The 17321-nt window shown below is 34.2% G+C and overlaps 1 protein-coding gene across 2 annotated transcripts; it reads left to right on the forward strand.

The window, feature by feature from the left end:
- Window positions 1–3557: 3557 nt before the first annotated feature.
- Window positions 3558–5017, forward strand: LOC114076954. Of its 2 annotated transcripts, none has more exons than XM_027916755.1 (3): window positions 3558–3818; window positions 3913–4091; window positions 4606–5017. In XM_027916755.1, the coding sequence occupies exons 1-3, from the start codon at window positions 3637–3639 to the stop codon at window positions 4980–4982; spliced, it is 738 nt and encodes a 245-aa protein (XP_027772556.1). In that variant the 5' UTR covers window positions 3558–3636; the 3' UTR covers window positions 4983–5017. The 2 variants fall into 2 exon arrangements, with proteins under 2 accessions (XP_027772556.1, XP_027772555.1); XM_027916754.1 differs by having other exon boundaries at window positions 3561–3818; window positions 3913–4096; window positions 4545–5017.
- The last annotated feature ends 12304 nt before the right edge of the window (window positions 5018–17321 follow it).

Genomic DNA, 17321 nt, shown 5'->3' on the forward strand with positions numbered 1-17321 from the left:
TTCTTTCTCTTGTTGTCTCATTTACTATTTATTAGCTACCTTTAGATATAGTAGTTGTGATTCCATCACTCTATATATTTTCGGCTTCCGCAACAAATCGGACTTCTGATCATTCTTCCATAAATAACATTATCAGCCAATACTTCTAAGACATCTACACAACTTAATTGGTTAAAAGTGACTCCCTAAATCCAAATATTTGTGAAAATGTCCTCCCAGTGGAAACTAGTGAAGTTATTGGTAGACCCCTTGATAAAGAAGAAATTAAAAACACTATTTTTGCCTTTAAGCCTCTCATATCTCCTACCGATGGCTTGCACCCGATGTTCTTTCAAAAATATTGAAATGAAACTAAAGAAGCCATAATCAACACTTGCATGAAGACGTTTAGCTCCAGCTCTATTCCTCCGGAAATTAATAAAACTTTTATTTGTCTTATTCCCAAAATAAAGAACCCTGAACAAACTAATCACTATATGCCCATAAGCCTTTGTAATACGATTGATAAAAACTATCACCAGAATTGTAGTCAATAGGATTAAAACTTACCTAAATACTATAATTAACCCTCAACAATGAAGTTTCATTCCAGGCAGAAGAGTGGTAGAAAATGTTATCATCGTTCAAGAAGCTATTCACTCATTCCATAAATCAAAAGGAAAATTTGGCAAAATTCTCCTGAAAATTGACTTGAAAAAGCTTTTGATAGATTAGAATGGTCCTTTATCAAACAATCCCTGATGATCCTTAACTTCCCAAAAAAAATAATCGACCTTATCATGTCTTATATATCTACATCATCTATATCAATCCTTGTTTATGGAACACCTACAACGTTTTTCAGTTCCACCACAAGAATTAGGCAAGGTGACCCCCTTTCACCCTACGTATTCATAATTTGTATGGAATCTTTAACCAGACTCATAATTATTTGATCCAAGAACAACTCCGGCAACCTATAAAAATCGGTAGAATAGGTACTCCTTTATCTCATCTACTCTTTGCCGAAGACATCATTCTCCTAGAAAAGGCTTACATTACCAACGCCTTCACCATTATTCAGATCTTCAATACGTCGGCAAAGCAGTTAGGCCAAAAGATTAGCCTTAACAAATCTTCTGTCGTCTTTTGGGCCAACATTAGCGGTGAAGAGAAGAACCGTCTCTCTACAACTATGAACAACATCCAAAAGGAAAAAATAGGAAAGTACCTTGGACTCACCATAACAAACTATCATCCTAAGAGCAGTGACTACTAATACACCATTGACCACATGAACAACAATCTGAGAGGCAGGAAGACACGCTTCCTAACCTTGGCAGGTAGAACAGCTCTAGAAAAATCAGTCGTAGCCTTTATTCCTATATAAGCAATGCAATGTAACTTAATCCCCCAAGCAACCCGTAGTCACATCGATTTCATTTAAAGAAACTTTCTCTGGGGATCAACATAAGGAAAAAAGAAAATGCACTTAGCAAACTGGGACCTAGTAAAACCACTTATTGAATATGGGGTCTTGGAATTCAGAAAATTAAGGGGAAAAACTTTGCGTTGATAGCAAGTCTTACATGGAGATTCCTAAAAAATGATAACCACCTTTGGCTAAGGTTCTAAAAAAAAATACTTGAATAGAAGACACATGACTGACTTGAAATACCACCCCCAAGACTGTTACATACGGAAAAGTCTTGTAAGAGCTTACCTACTATTCCGAAAAAAAAATCTCTTGGAACGTGGGTAGCGGGGAAAAATTCTCATATGGAAAGACAACAAACTACAGGTGATTCAAGGGCCGATCACAGAAAACGAAACAAAGATGACCTTAAAGGACTGCCTTAGAAATAACAATTGGGACTTCTCATGCTCATCTTTTGATATCCCTAGTAACATAAAAATGACCATAGAAAACACTTATCTCCAAGAATCAAACTCTAAGCCTGACCCTTTCCTTTGGAACAGGAGCAACGATGGTTATTTTAACACCCAAAGTGACTATTTATCATTTCTCAAAGCAAACTATGAAACTTTTGTAAACACTAAGAGCAACTATACTTTGTAACAAAATATTTTTTTAAGTGGCTGCTCATAATCCAAAAACTTCCAACTTCACTATCCCTCTACAGTTGAAATACTACCAGATTCAAAAAAATTGTGCAACATGCCACAACATGGAGGAACACACTAACCATATATTTATAAACTACCCGGATGCTGAGCATATTTGGGAAAACAAGTTTCGCCTCCCAAGACCTTCACATTAATAATCATCAACTTTGTATCCCTAAAGGCTACATAATCATGAACAATCACCATCATGTGCCAACCGCTATTTTAACTCCAATTATCTTTGGAATACTTGGCAAAATAGAAATAGCAAACTTTACAAAAATATAAATATCAGCAGGGCTATTAGTACTCTTAATAATATTTCTTTCCAAACCATGGAATACTTTCACCTAATCAAAACCACCCCAAAAGAGTCCCTAGGCATATGGTTCTAGTTGCTTGGCACAAACCGCCTAAGGGAAAATACAAATTAAATATTGACGGTTCCTATGAACCAAACTCTATTAATGGTGGAATTGGAGAAGCATTTAGAGATCATCCAGGAATGTGGATTGTGGGATTCACACGAAAAATCAAACCAAGAAATGCTCTTCATGCAGAAGTGCTAGCACTGCTACACGACATGTACCTAGCGATAAGAAAAAAATTAAAACATCTGTTGGTGGAAACACATTCGGAGGTATTACTTACCACTCTACTAGTAACAACCTCATACATTCACATATTTTCGCTAATTGCAGGTCACTACTCCTCCAACTGGAAAGATTATCCCTGGAATAATTTCGAGGAAGGCTAATGCAATAGCAGACTTACTAGCAAAAGACGGAAGAGAAATGAAAGACCCACATATGATCAACAATCAAAAATTTTTTTTGAAGCATCTCCTTCTCTAGTAATAGATGCATTAGAAAAAAAAGTGAATGAAATTATATCATATAGACTAGTTCCACTTTTGCATGGCTGGCCATATTATTATCTTAATAAAATTCTTTCGTTATTTAGCCAAAAAAAACACTATGAAATAGGATTTTGTTACCAAGCTCCCTTTTTTATAAAACTTTAGTTTAATTCTTTGAACACTTTCATATATTAAATTTCATGATATGATCATCTATTTGAAATTTCATTCTCTCAACATCACATCACCAAACAACGTAAAGCAGAAAACAATTTATTTTGGTGTGCCCATTTTCAATTTAGCAGAGTTAGTTTTCTTAAAATATACGGGATGTTACAAATTCATAAAAGATTGTCGGGAGGGTCCTTTTTAGTAGATGACATGTCCAGAAGTCAGACGACCTTTTCAATTTTAAATATTTCTGTCCAACCCAGCTATTATTAAGTACGGCTGGTACAATTTATAATTTTAAAACATTCTAAATTATTGACGATCATTCTTTAGAAATAAAAATATTGTTGCAATTCTAGCAAAATGAAAGAAACGTACTCATCCAAGTGTGCATAGGAAAATGCATGGACAGATGGTGCTAAAAATTGAAGGAATTTAACACTATCATTATTTTCTTTTTATTTATTTTTTAAAAAAAAAAACATGCTAAACACATAAAAATGAAGATAAGTCAATCATCAAGAACAATAATAATGAAAAGAAAAAGAAGAAAATATAATAGAAAATTTAAAAATAATTTTGTGAATTCCTCCATCAACTCTCTTCCAAATGAGCTCCTTTCTGAAATTGTTGCGAGGGTTGCTTCTTCTTCTTTTTTGGATTATATCAATGTCAAGATCAGGTTCATGTTATAATTATTCATACATAAATGTTACATTATATATTAATTTTATTAATTAATATTTGTTTTAATATAATTGTTTAATTTATATCAGCTGTAAAATCTTCAATGGAGTTTCGAACGATCCATATGTCTATCGTCACATTTCATTAGAGAAATTTCCAATAGAAGGATGTTCATGGAAGAGTGAAAATGAAGAGAACGAAAATAAACTTTCTTTGTTCATGAGGACATGCATGGAGTATGGGAATCCGGAAGCCTTGTACCGAAAAGGTGTGGTAAGTATTCTCTCTCGTATTATCTCTCTCTTCTTTATGTATCATTTTTTTTGTTTTATTTTGTTTAACAAAGAATGTCTTACCTTGTAACAAATATAATTTAACTTTTTATTCTTTATTTTTATCTTGAGTGATATAATTTATAATTGTACAAACGTCTATAATTTTATTTCAACCACAAGTTTTAGAAGAACTATCTCTTTTTTAGACTGATTTTTTTCTTTCTTAAATTTCTTTTCATGAAAAACATCGATATATACATCGAGATGGAAGTAAAAATCATTCAAGTTTATTGTAGATAGAGGTTCTAATGTATGCAAAGTTACTAAAACAAGAGACTTTTTTTATCATACAATTCATTTCATATATTTGTCAATATACATTATTAATGATCCAGACATATTTATCATTTGGAGGTATATACTTAGAAATTTTTTTGTGAGTGGAGGTTGATTTCTTTAGGAAAGAAAGGTCAGCATATGCAATGAAATATCTTGTGAAAGCTGCAGAGGCAGGACACATAGGAGCAGAATACGTTATAAGCCTAATACATATCTTGATGGGGGAAGAAGAATTGAAGAGCAATGGTGTAATTGCAATTGGCAAAATGAAAGCAACCAAGACAAAGCGGAGAGCGTTAGCAAAGTTTCGAAAAAACTTGGTTGATATATTGACTAATATTTGGATACTTAATCCTATCGTATTTTTTGGACGAAAAAACTCAAATAGGTGTTCCCTTCATCATAAGCGTTCTTACAAGAATAAGTGGCGTCAATGGCCTTCTTTTGATAATGACGAGGATGATGAGGATGAGGAGTTATGTTGTTATGGTTGTAGTTGTGATGAAGAAATTGCACATCTTGTAAACATTCTACCAATTTGGTAGTCGTATTATTTATAAATAAATTTTCTTTAGACTTACCAAATGAATGGCTATTAAAACAAAATATCTCAAATTAAAGTTGTTTCTTTCACATTATAAGGTGGAGATATCATTGACACTAAACAGAGAGGTTATCTCATTATAATTGGAAAGAAAAATCTATATGTCAATCTAATGAAATCTCAGAAGAGAAAATTGGAGAAACAAAGTTTAGATTGGAAAGAGAAATCAGATTGAAAGAAATGAGATATACAAATAATTGGAATATCAATAAATTGAGCTTATTGTTGGAGTTAAGAGTGTAGTGTCGGTGTTAATAGAAGATGGAGGAAAAATTAAAGACTTCAAGCTAGTTTTTATTGATAGGAACTTTTTTTCTCATTGTTGGTGAAAAAGAAGTTTAGTGTTCTTATAGATAATACAATATCTTGTAGTGTAAAATTAATTGAGAACTCTAAAGAAGCAGCCTTATTACTATTTGAGGAAATGATATTGACTACTAATAAAGCATTGTGTAGTAAGTCTCTAAGAAACTTGAAAAGTTTAAAGGTTATTCGTCTAAATGGGAATCATGTTGAGACTATCAATAAAGAAAAAGTTGAAGACCTTTATATTATAACAGTAAAGATAGGGAAAAAGTTTGTGTAGGAAAAATTATCCGCAGTTTCCATTGGGTTGCACCATACAAATATTGGTATGATTGAATCACATGCCATAGGAAACAAGATTTATTAGTCTAAATGATTTTTTATCATTTTACATGACTGATTGGGTCATTCCATTTTAGTAAGATATGCAAAATTATTAAGAATTCACATGGGCATCATTCTTCAATCAAAGAAATTCTTTTATGTTGCTTGTTCCTAAGGAAAGTTGGAATATGGACCATTCAAAAAATTTATGATCTTGATATATGCATGTACAAGATGGTCAGATGTGTGTTTATTATCAGCTCGCAATATGACTTTTGTGTGGCTATTGACTCAAATAATAAGGTTAAGAACACAATTTTTAGATTATGCAATAAAGATAATTTATCTTGATAATGTTAGTAAGTTTATATCTCATGCCTTCAATGACTATTATTTTTCTAGTGATAGATAAATTATTGCTAACAAGGACAAAGTTGCATGCTTCAATATGGGCATCGTATTTTGCATAAAAACTAATGCACATAAGACCAAGTATTTATTATAAATTTCCCCTATTACAATTGGTATCTATTCATCAGGCAAATAATTTTCATCTTAGAATTTTGGTGTGCGGCATATGTTTCAATTGTTCCACCACAACACACACAAATGGGCCTCTAAAGAAGGGTTGGGGGTGTATGTTGGGTATGAATCTCTTTTTATTATAAAATATTTGAAACCTACAACAAAAGATTTATTTACAAAAAGATTGTTTATTGTCACTTTAATAAATCAATAAACAAAACATTATGGTGAGAATATTAGTAGTTGAGAAATAACATAGATTGAAATTCATTATCCCTATCTTTAGAAATTAGTGTACGTCAAATAACATCAAAAGTGTTTATTTCAGAAGATGACATGTTGAATATAATTTTTTCACCCAGAGAACTTATTGATTTTTTGCAAGCATAAAGAATGGATCGAGCTTTGGAAGAAGCAATATGTATTGATTCATCATATTGGGAATAACAGGCCATGTCTCAATTAATACTCAAGGTTTCATATCTTAAGCAAGCTATTCAAGAAACTTCTCGGGCTTTAGCAAAAGCGGCTCTCCTAAGGCATATTGATTGGTTGAAAGGCCTTAAAAAGAACGTTGTTGAGGGTGGGGGTGATACCCGTTAGTAGCAGATTCAAGGTATTAGTGAACGCTTAAAAGCAACATAACAATATTCCTTTAAAAATTTAAAAAAAAACAAGAAATTTCTTCAAGGAGAAGTGAGAGATGTGTGTTTCATCACTCCTTGTGACGGCTTAAAGGAATTTTGAAGGTTGCTTGCAATAGATTTGAATCTGGATTCATTTAGATCCGCAGACAAATCCATGTGATAAATACATAAAAAAAAAAGATTTATTTCTAAAATATTGCAAATCAACTGTCAGATGCATTTACTAACCTTTCAAGGTTTTCTAAATCTTATATTCCAACTGCAAATACTCCACATCTAGTTGATATTCTGATAGGAAAAATTATTTATGGAAATGAATTTAGACCACATTTAAACATGGTAGGCCAAATGATTTTTAAGGATAAAAAAACCTTATTAGAAAAGGAACAAATCATCAAAATTATATTATGAAATTAATTGCTCAAGAAGAGCTTCGAGACATAACACATTATAAGACCACTGAGGAGGTCCAAATAACTGAAAAATAATGAGAATTAAAAGCTCAATAAGTTTTGTCTTGACTAGAAAACGGTGGAACTGAAGTAATATTGTATTTGACACAATTTTTGCCTATAATGTTATTTTGAAATAATGTATCAAGATGAGGATTTTGAACCAAAATTTGTCTATCATTATAACAAAGAAATGCTTTTCAAAATGGAAGGACGCAATTCAAACTAAATTAGTTTCTCTTGAAAAATATGAAGTTTTCAAACCAATAGTTTGAACATATGAAGGTGTCAAGCCAGCGGAGTACAATAGACTTTTGAGCAAAAACAAAATGAAAATAGTGACGTTGTAAGATTAAAAGCACAACTTGTGGCACAAGAAAATGCAATTTCCTTCATCTATCTAATAAATCTGACAGTTCATGAATAACCTAAAATGGCCTAATATATGTTATTATAGCTTATTTATATGTCTCATTGGACAATAGTATTTTTTTATAGAAATCCCTCGATCATTTAAAGTAACTGAAGCATATAAAAATTTGCAAGAAACATATTCAATAAGCTTCAGTAATCCTTATATAGATTGAAACAATCAGGGCGGATGTGGTATAATTGTCTTAGTAATTTTTGTAAAGAAAAAGTACATAAATGACCCTATTTATTCTTGCGTTTATAAAAAAAAATATGAATCCATATTAGTGTATGTTTATTATTTGAACATCATTGACACTCCTAAAGAGCTTTCAAAAGTTGTTGAGTGTTCAACAAAATAATTTCAAATGAAAAATCCTGGCAAGACAAAAAAATTTGTTGCCCTACAGATTGAGAATTTGACATATGAAATATTTTTCCATCAATCTACATAAAGTAGAAAGATTTTAAAGTTATTTCACATGGATAATCACATTCATTGATTACCCCGATGGTTGTGAGATCTTTTGACATACATAAGGATCCATTTCGACCTTAATATAACGATAAAGAACTTTTTGGTGCTAAAACTCCATATCTTAGTGTTATTGGGACACTGATGTATTTTGACAATAATACTCAATCAAAAATTTATTTTCCAATAACTTAGCCGACATTGAAATGGTGTCAAACATATACTCATATATCTTAGAGAGACCTATGACATGGGATTATATTATTCTAATGAATCTAATTCAGAAATAATTGGTTATGTAGATGCTAGATATTATTCTGATCAACATAAAGCTCGATCTTAGGCATACTATTTATTTGTATATGGAGGCACAACTATACCTTGACACTCAATGAAATAAACATTAACTGCTACTTTTTCAGATCATGCAATGACTCAACAATAGTAAGAAATGTGTGTGTGTGTGTGTGTGTGTTTTAAAAAGATTTTACGACTACATTGTTTGATGACAATGTTGCATGTATATCTCAACTGAAAGGAGCGCCCAGTTGATAGTTTAGCAAATCTGCTCACTAAAGCATTACCAACCTCAATATTGAAAATATTATATTTATAAGTGAAATGTGTAAAGTTATCGCAAGTTATTTGATGAACTTTCAAAAACTTGGGTTCAAATGTCTCCGAGCTTTTCTACCAATACACACACACATGGGCACACACATACATATATAAATGGAGCTATAAGAACCCACAACCTATCAAAGATCTACGAGCCTACTTTCTAATTCATCATATCGGTTGTGTTGGAATGTATGCGCGCACGAATGATCTCGGGACCAGGTCCCTCGACTCGACAAAAATGGTAACTAAAATATATGCAGAAAGTAAACTCGAAAGTAAAATCTCCACTAGAGTTTTATGTGAAAACCTACTTTCTCAAGGGATTAAAATCATAACCTATCACACAACTTTTCAAACTGTTTTCTTAATGAAAAAGTAAAAAACAGTTTACAACCACACATAGAGATTAGCATCCTAATCTCTAATCTAAGTAATACTTCGTATTACTTAAAAATGAGCCTAAGAAGATACGACAATGCCCTCTTAACCAACTAACTCTACTTTATCTAGACTTTAAGAATCCCCAAGTCTAATTCTAGCCACCAACTCCTATCTCCAACACAAGAGCACAAAAAGCAGAAACTCTGTTGCACCACCCATCAACTACATCTAGTTGACATTCCTAGGTAACTCTACCCAAGAGAACACCAAAACAAAGGTGTAAAAGGTCTTGACCAAAACTTAGTTAATTCGACTAACTCTAGTTAATATAAATCAAACAAAATATTTACATAAGCAAATGATCTACTACCCTTTATAACTTAAGAGTATATTACAATGTAAGCACATAAGACACAAACTCTTCTTTACTCTATCAGGTCTTTTTGTTGAGTTGAGTAGTGTTCTTCCTCGAACATGACTTTCAATTTGTAAGCTTAAGAATTTTAAGAGAAATTCAAAGTTTTTGTTTGTCAAATCTTGAGTCTGTGTTTTGGGAGAAGAAGAGTATATAAAATCAACACAAACTCATTTAAACAACCCTATTGGCTGAAGGTCTACTGTTGTGAAAAGTTGTGCACCTACCACATCAGAGGTGGCAGCTATTCTGGCAGTTATCTTGTCACCTTTTCATGTAAGCACTCTTGTAGGGACCAGGTCCCTTGCAATGTTCTTTGTGAGTTCTTGAAGCTTGCTGATGACTTCCTTCTTTGAATGAATGCATTAATTTTTGTTTGTCATGTTAACTAATTCAACTATAAAGGATTATTGAATGTTGACACCTCACCAACCTTTGACACGACAGCTTTACAGTTGTTTACCGTTGTACCCCAGCATAGATCTAAATGAGGGGACTCATCCAAGAATTAGGTCCCTGCATTTGTGAGGATTATCAAAACATCTAGAAGATAACATTTTCCCTCTTTTTGATGATGACACACAAATATACCTCACACTAAGTTCATCTTTAATTTCACTGTCAGCAATCCCAATAACAAGGACCTAATTCCTTGTTAGATCTTTAAGTTTATTAAATCATCAAAACTTTATATATCAGCTCCAAACTAACATTTCCCCCCTTTTTGATGATAATAGACTCGGTTCCCCTTATCAACAAGACTCTTTGGGTAACTGGAGCTTCATCATCTCCAATGTTTTTCAAAACATTAAAACATCAAAATAGTATTTTCCCCTTTTTGATGACAAACATGTTCAACTTCTTCCCCTATTAGTATGAGCATGTCCTCTTCAAGTAGTTAGCATTTATTCCTCCTATCGGCATGACCATGTTTCTTCAAGTCGCTAACATCATTTATTCTCCCTATCGGCATTACCATGTTTATTCCCCCTATCAGCAGGACCATGTCTCTTAAAGTAGCTAACATCATTGATCTCATACCTTGACAAATTTCCTCCTTTTCACATCTTAAAAAGGATTAAAGCAGTAAACCAAGTTGACAGAGATGCAGTTCAAGAAAATTCATGGCCACTTGGAAGACACAGAACATGAGTAAAAATGCATAAAGTAATGAGAAAAGTCAGTAGAAACAAGACATTTTTTATTCATAAACCAAAGATCAACAATCAAAGCATTGCACATATTATTGTGAATGAGAACCAGAACAATGCCCACGCAGTTTCGATAGAAAATGAGGAATGACTGATTTAGAAAGTTAGGAAGAGAACGGATGACTTAGAGGGTACTTTCATAAGCCTCTCTTAAAGTTCAGCATGCTTTGCTACCCAGGTTCATGTTGAACCTTTAGGGCAGCCAATTATTTTTTTAAACCTGGTCCTTCGGATAGTGTTGTTTCAGAAGTTGAGCCTTAAGGCAAACCATATCAATATCCCTGTTAGCAAGAACAACTATCATAGCTTCTAACACTGGCCTGAGTTTGTCATAAAAATTAGTAAAATCAAACTTACTCAAGGCCTCCGAGATGAATAAATCAATAATTAAGGAACCAATTATTATATTTTCATTATTTTTGGGCACCCTCCTTTTTTAGAATACTTTGAGTTCTCAAAATATCAACCTTTTCCTTTTTGAACATCATCTTTCTCACTGTCTTCTTTTTGCCTGTTAGGACATGGTCCCTCTTCACACTTAAAATCATCTTCATCAGAAAATTCTCTAGTAGGATTAAAGGGTTTACACATTTGAAGTGTTTTTGAGAAAGTTGAAAAGAAGGTTTTGAAAATTTCTGATTTTGAAAAGGGATTGAAAAAAAAAATGGAGTATAAAGGAAGTGAAAGAGAGTATTATGTGGGAGAATGTGTCATTTTGGTATTCAAAGATGGGACAACGGTCAGATACCCAAATGACAGACATGTGACAATTGCAACAGTTCTCATGCATAATTCAAACTGCAATGTTAAGAGCTAACCTTCGGGAGCGGATTCAGGTCCCTTAGTTTGAATGTGATTGCCTAGATCACTCCTGACCTCCCTTTTTCTTCAGTCCTTTTTCCATGTGTGTATACCTACAAAAGGTATGAGACTGAATTTGCTAAAACATACACAGCTGAAAAGCAAGGATATCTGCTCCCTTTGCATAGTCATAAGAGAGTTGATTGTTTCAAGAAGAATACATCCAAGAAGGTTTTAACGTTTCCATCACCAGTTTGATTCTTTTAGCCAGATTTTTAAGAGCTTTAAGTTGTTGCTTGATCTACAAGAGATGAGCACATCAAGCTGCACTTGCTATATTTTCTACCTCAGTGCTGAGAGAGCAACTAAATCTTGTCTTTTAGTTCCCCATGAGTGAGAGATCAGCCTATAACATAAGCCCCTGAGGCACTATTTCCATCAACTTGATACCCAGCATAATAAACATCACCAGTACCCCCAAAACAAAAAGTATCCTGATGGAAAGAATAGGACCTAGTCACCTGTCTTCTTTAAATGTCTCAAGATTTTCTCAGTAGCCTTCAAATGTGATTCCTTTGTACAAGAATGGAATCTCTGAACCAGGGTGATCCGCATCCAGCTTCAAGTTAGTGCCCCATGGGAGTAAAAATTGTCTAGGCATTCAAAACATGAGACATTTTCAGAAGCTTCTCTACACAAAACTAGGTCACTATCTTTGATCAGACATCAATTGTCCTAAACGCTGTGATATCTTCTTACATGTAGCTAAGTTCCTATGAGAGTATACAACTGGTCCTTACTCAGGGCTTTAGTGAAGATGTCAGCCACTCGATCTTTCATATTCAAAATCTTCACGATGACATTACCCCTCCATAACATTGTCTTGACTTCAAGTATGTTAAGTCATTTGAGCAGCTCATAGATGTACTTTTTTTGACACCCGAAGGTAACTTTTGAGGTTTGCTTGCTGTAAAGCTCTAAGAAGAGATCCATTATGCTCATTTCAAAACTCACTATTTATGAGTGCAATAAAATGTTCACACACCATCCCAAATGTTGTCTCAAAGATGATATCATCAATATGTACTTGAATAATTAGTAATTCTTTTCCTTGCGATTTCAAAAAGAGGATTTTGTCAATTTTACCTCTTTTGAAGCATTGTTGAAGAGGAATTTGCGCTATCTATCAGCTTGTTGGGAAACCGACTGTCATACTTTGCTTCTTGCAAACTGAGGTTGATCAACTTCTTCATTCTTACCTTCAGAATTCACATTATCAGTTTGAACTACATCATCTTTGTTCAACACTTTCTACAAAACTGGATCCCCCATTAGGTTCATCATCTGCAGCGGTTTCCTTTAGATTGTTGGAATCATGAAGAGGATGTTCTTCAGCAAGCTCATTGTTTAGATCATGTCCCTGAATCTGAAACATCTCTTCTATCTCAGAATCTTCTTTATTTTGCAACTTCTTCTCAATTCTTCGAGATTCATCAAAAATCACATGAACATCTTTTTCAATGCACATTTTATACACCAGATAAGCCTTGCTAGAGGAAGAGTATCCCACAAATACTCTTTCAACATCATTGATATTACACTTCTCAATATCATCATTTTGGTCACAAAACATGTAGATTCATTACTTCAGCTCGAAAATTCCTTGAAAGATTAAAAGTATGCATATTTAACCTTAAGGATGGTCTGATTTGCTTTTCTTTCACACCATTGTCACAACCTTTGTCATCTGCAAATTTCATTTTGTGCAAACTTGGACCAGGTTCCTGACACAGGTTTGTGCAGCAAAGTAGCTCACATGAGCACGTCTCTTGTGTCATACATCAAAATTCTCACCTTGAGCATTAAGGCAAGTGACATTGTCACTACGAGTAGTATTCAGATTATCAATACACATGTTCTTGCATTTCTTTTCTGTCAAGATTATCACTAAAAAGAGAAAGTTTGTCACAACAAATTTTCTGATAGGATTACAAATTTATTTCACTCAGCAGAGATCAGTGGAACACTTAAAATTTGTACTTCAAATATTGACATAGTACAAAACTTCAATAGAGTGTTCCACACATTTTCAAGTCCTACCTTCATCAAGAATGTACCATTTCTTACCATTGCCAGAAGAGACATCTCCACCTTGAAGTTCCTTGAGAGAGAGAAAGTTTTGCAGTTTTCTCAATCATGTATTTTGAACATCCACTATTCAAAAATCATTATTAACTGATGCTCCTTCCTTTCACTTGCATAGAAAATCACTTTCTAGTCTTAGGAACCCATTCACATGGAGTTCCCAGTAAGCAGTTAACAGAGTGATAAAAAAATGTTTTGTCCAATGAGGCAGACTGACTTTATTCAACTTGGGACCATGAGCAGGACCAGGTACCTTCTTCAATATATTCCACTGTTTGAAATAGTTTGACGAACTTCCTCCATACTTTTTCAGTACACGACAATCTCTCTTGAGATGTCCATCTCAACCACAATGTACACACAACAGTTCATCAACATCGGAAATAGATTTAATGTGAGGATTGTATGGGGGATCTATCTTTTCGTAGCCCAACCCTCTTTTACTGTTGTTTCCTTGACCGAGCAAATTTGAAGGGATATTAGAGGGATTGGTCAATTTGAGCGATTTTTGAAGTTCCTCTTTTACACAAACTAGGTCCCTCTCCAACACACAATTTATATCTAAAGCCAATTCCATCTTCATTTCAGTAGTATGCAGCTTATTATCAAGCTCCATCTGTAAGCTACATGCCTCGTTCTTCCCTTTGCCATATTTCTCATTCAACATCTTTAATTTCTCCCTAAGTTCTAGATTTTCCAGTTTCTAGAACTATCAATTATTCTTCCACAATAGACATTTGGTCAACCAAAGTTGATCTTTTCTTCATGAAGAGTATCTAGGCTATTGTTCATCATGTGCTTTCCAGTTGTTAACTCAATGATAGAGTCAATCAAAATATCGGCTAGAATTCTCATTTTCTTAACAGAGTAAACATCCAAGTTTTGCTTAAGATCAGAAAGGATTACCTCTTTTTCAGTTTCTTCATCATCAGATTTTTCCATAAAGGCCTCATTAGAGTACTCAGAGTCATCTGAATCACTCGAGCAATCCTCTCATGTATTCATTTCCCTTTTCACCGCCTTGAAAAAGGCTTCTCTCCCGCTTATCTTGGGACGGACCTAGTCCCCCTCTTTGTTTCTACTTCCTTGAGGTCATCTCCATGTATATGACAGTCTCTCATAGAGTGAACTGGTTGATCAGTCCTGTAACACACGTTACCAGAGCTTATAGTATTTTCATGAGTTTCTTTCTTTCTGGAGCCTCCATGTTCACTCACAAGTTTTTGAAATCTTTGAGTGATATAGCCTCTTGTCTCGTCTATTTCAAAGATTTCACTTTGTGACACCTTGGAAACTAGTGATTCATCCCTTTTTTCATCTCCAATCTGATCACCATCACCAATCAGATTTGCCCTCATGTCTTCTTCACCTTTGAAAATGAAACCCTTCTCTTTTGTATGCATCTTCTCATGAGCTTGAAAATGCTCAAGTAGTGCACATACATTCATCTCTTCAGGTCCCCTCATCTTATTGCTAGTTGTGAAACCATTTATCCAAGATCTGGGAGAAATTTCCTGATCTTGGAGACTTGTCTAAACACGAGTACTGGTTCTTCAAGAGCATGAGATTATCTGTAATGTTGGTAAATCTTGTGCACATTTCATGAGCCGGTTCACCTTCTTTCATGGTTAAGCTATCGAACTGAGCTGTAAAGAGATCTAGTTTAGATTTCTCTATTTCCTCAGTGTCATCATAGGTAGTTCTCAGCAGATCCCAAATTTCTTTGGCTGATTCGCATGAAGAAATCAAATCATGTTAATTTTCTCAGATTCCACACACTAAGAACTTCCTAGCCTTGTGATTTTTCTCTACTTCCCTTTTGTCAAAGTCATTGTATTGCCGTCGGGTTTAGAGAACGATCCTTGTGAAATCCCCATATTTTACTTCTGTAGTTGGACCATAGGGAACCTCACAACCAACATCCCACAACTCACAATCTTCAGCCGTTATAAAGTAAACATGCACTTTTTCCACCACCCATGCTACTGACCATCAAACATAGGTGGCTTCGTTGGGGACCAACCTTCTTGAAAGCTTAGTGGAGCAGTCATTCCTTAGGATCTTTTATTTTCTTGGTTTTACCCGGATAGAAAAGTTAAGCTCCAATACCATTTGTTGGAATGTATGGGCCCAACAGTGATTTCGAGACTAGGTCCCTCGACTCAACAAGAACAGTAACTAAAATATATGCAGAAAGTAAACAAAGAAGTAAGATCTGCATAAGAGTTTTATGTGGAAAACTCCTTGCTCAAGGGAGTAAAACCGCGACATTTCATACAATACTTTTCAAACTATTTTCACTAATCTTCTCAAAGTAAAAGTAAAAACGAGTATACAACCACACATAGAGATTAACCACCTAATCTCTAAACTAAGTAATTCTTCATATTACTGAAAACGAGCCTAAGCACATACAACACTGCCCACTAAACCAACTAACTCTAGTTGATCTAGACATTAAGAACCCCCAAGTCTAATTCTAGCCACCAACTCCGATATCCAATACAAGAGCACAAAAAGCAGCAACTCTGCTGCACCACCTATTAACTACCTCTAGTTGACACTCCTAAGTAACTCTACCCAAAAGAACACCAAAACAACGATGTAATAGGGCTTGACCAAAACTTAGAAGATTCGACTAACTAACTCTAGTTAATACGAATGAAACTAAATATTCAGACAAGCAAATGATCTACTATACTTTATAATTTAGGAGTAGATTTACAATGTAAGCACATAAGACACAAAGCTCAAAATACAATAAGACTCTTTTTCTCTCTGTCAGGTCTTTTTGTTTGAGCAGTGTTCTTCCTTGAAGATGAATTTCTCTTTGTAATCTTAAGAATTTTCAAAGGAAATAAAAGTTTTTGTTTGCCAAATCTTGAGTTTGTGTTTTTGGAGAAGATGAGTATATAAAATCAACACACACTCATTTAAACAACCCTATTGGTCGAAGGCCTGCTGTTGTGAAAAGTTGTGCACTAACCACATCAGAGGTGACAACTTTTCTGACAGTTGTCTTGTCACCTTTTCATGTAAGCACTCTTGCAGGGGACCAGGTCCCTTGCAATGTTCTTTATGAGTTCTTGAAAGGCTTGCTGATTGACTACCTTATTTGAATAAATGAATTAATTTGTTGTTTGTCATGTTGAGTAAGACAACTATAAAAGGGTTATTGACCGTTGAGCAAACAACTTCGTCTATTTTTATTGGTGTAGTACACTGACGCCTTACCAACCTTTGATACGACAGCTTTACAATTGTTTACAGTTGTACCCCATTATAGATCTGGACGAGAGGACTTAGCCAGGGAACAGATCTCTGCATTTGTGAGGATCATCAAAATACCTAGAATATAGCAGGCTGTCAATAAGACTTCAAAATACAGAGATACTTCTGTTTCCGTGAGACTGGACGAACAGACTCATGAAACAGGCCTCTAGATTTGTGGAGTTTTATAAAAACTTGTCTCCTTCATTTTATATCTAGATATTTCACCTAGAAACACAGAAAAATCAGATCTAATATATAGGGATTCTCCTTGTATACTGGTGTTGCTAGCTGGA

Source organism: Solanum pennellii, chromosome 4 (genome assembly GCF_001406875.1).
Source record: "Solanum pennellii chromosome 4, SPENNV200".
Taxonomy (NCBI): Eukaryota; Viridiplantae; Streptophyta; class Magnoliopsida; order Solanales; family Solanaceae; genus Solanum; species Solanum pennellii.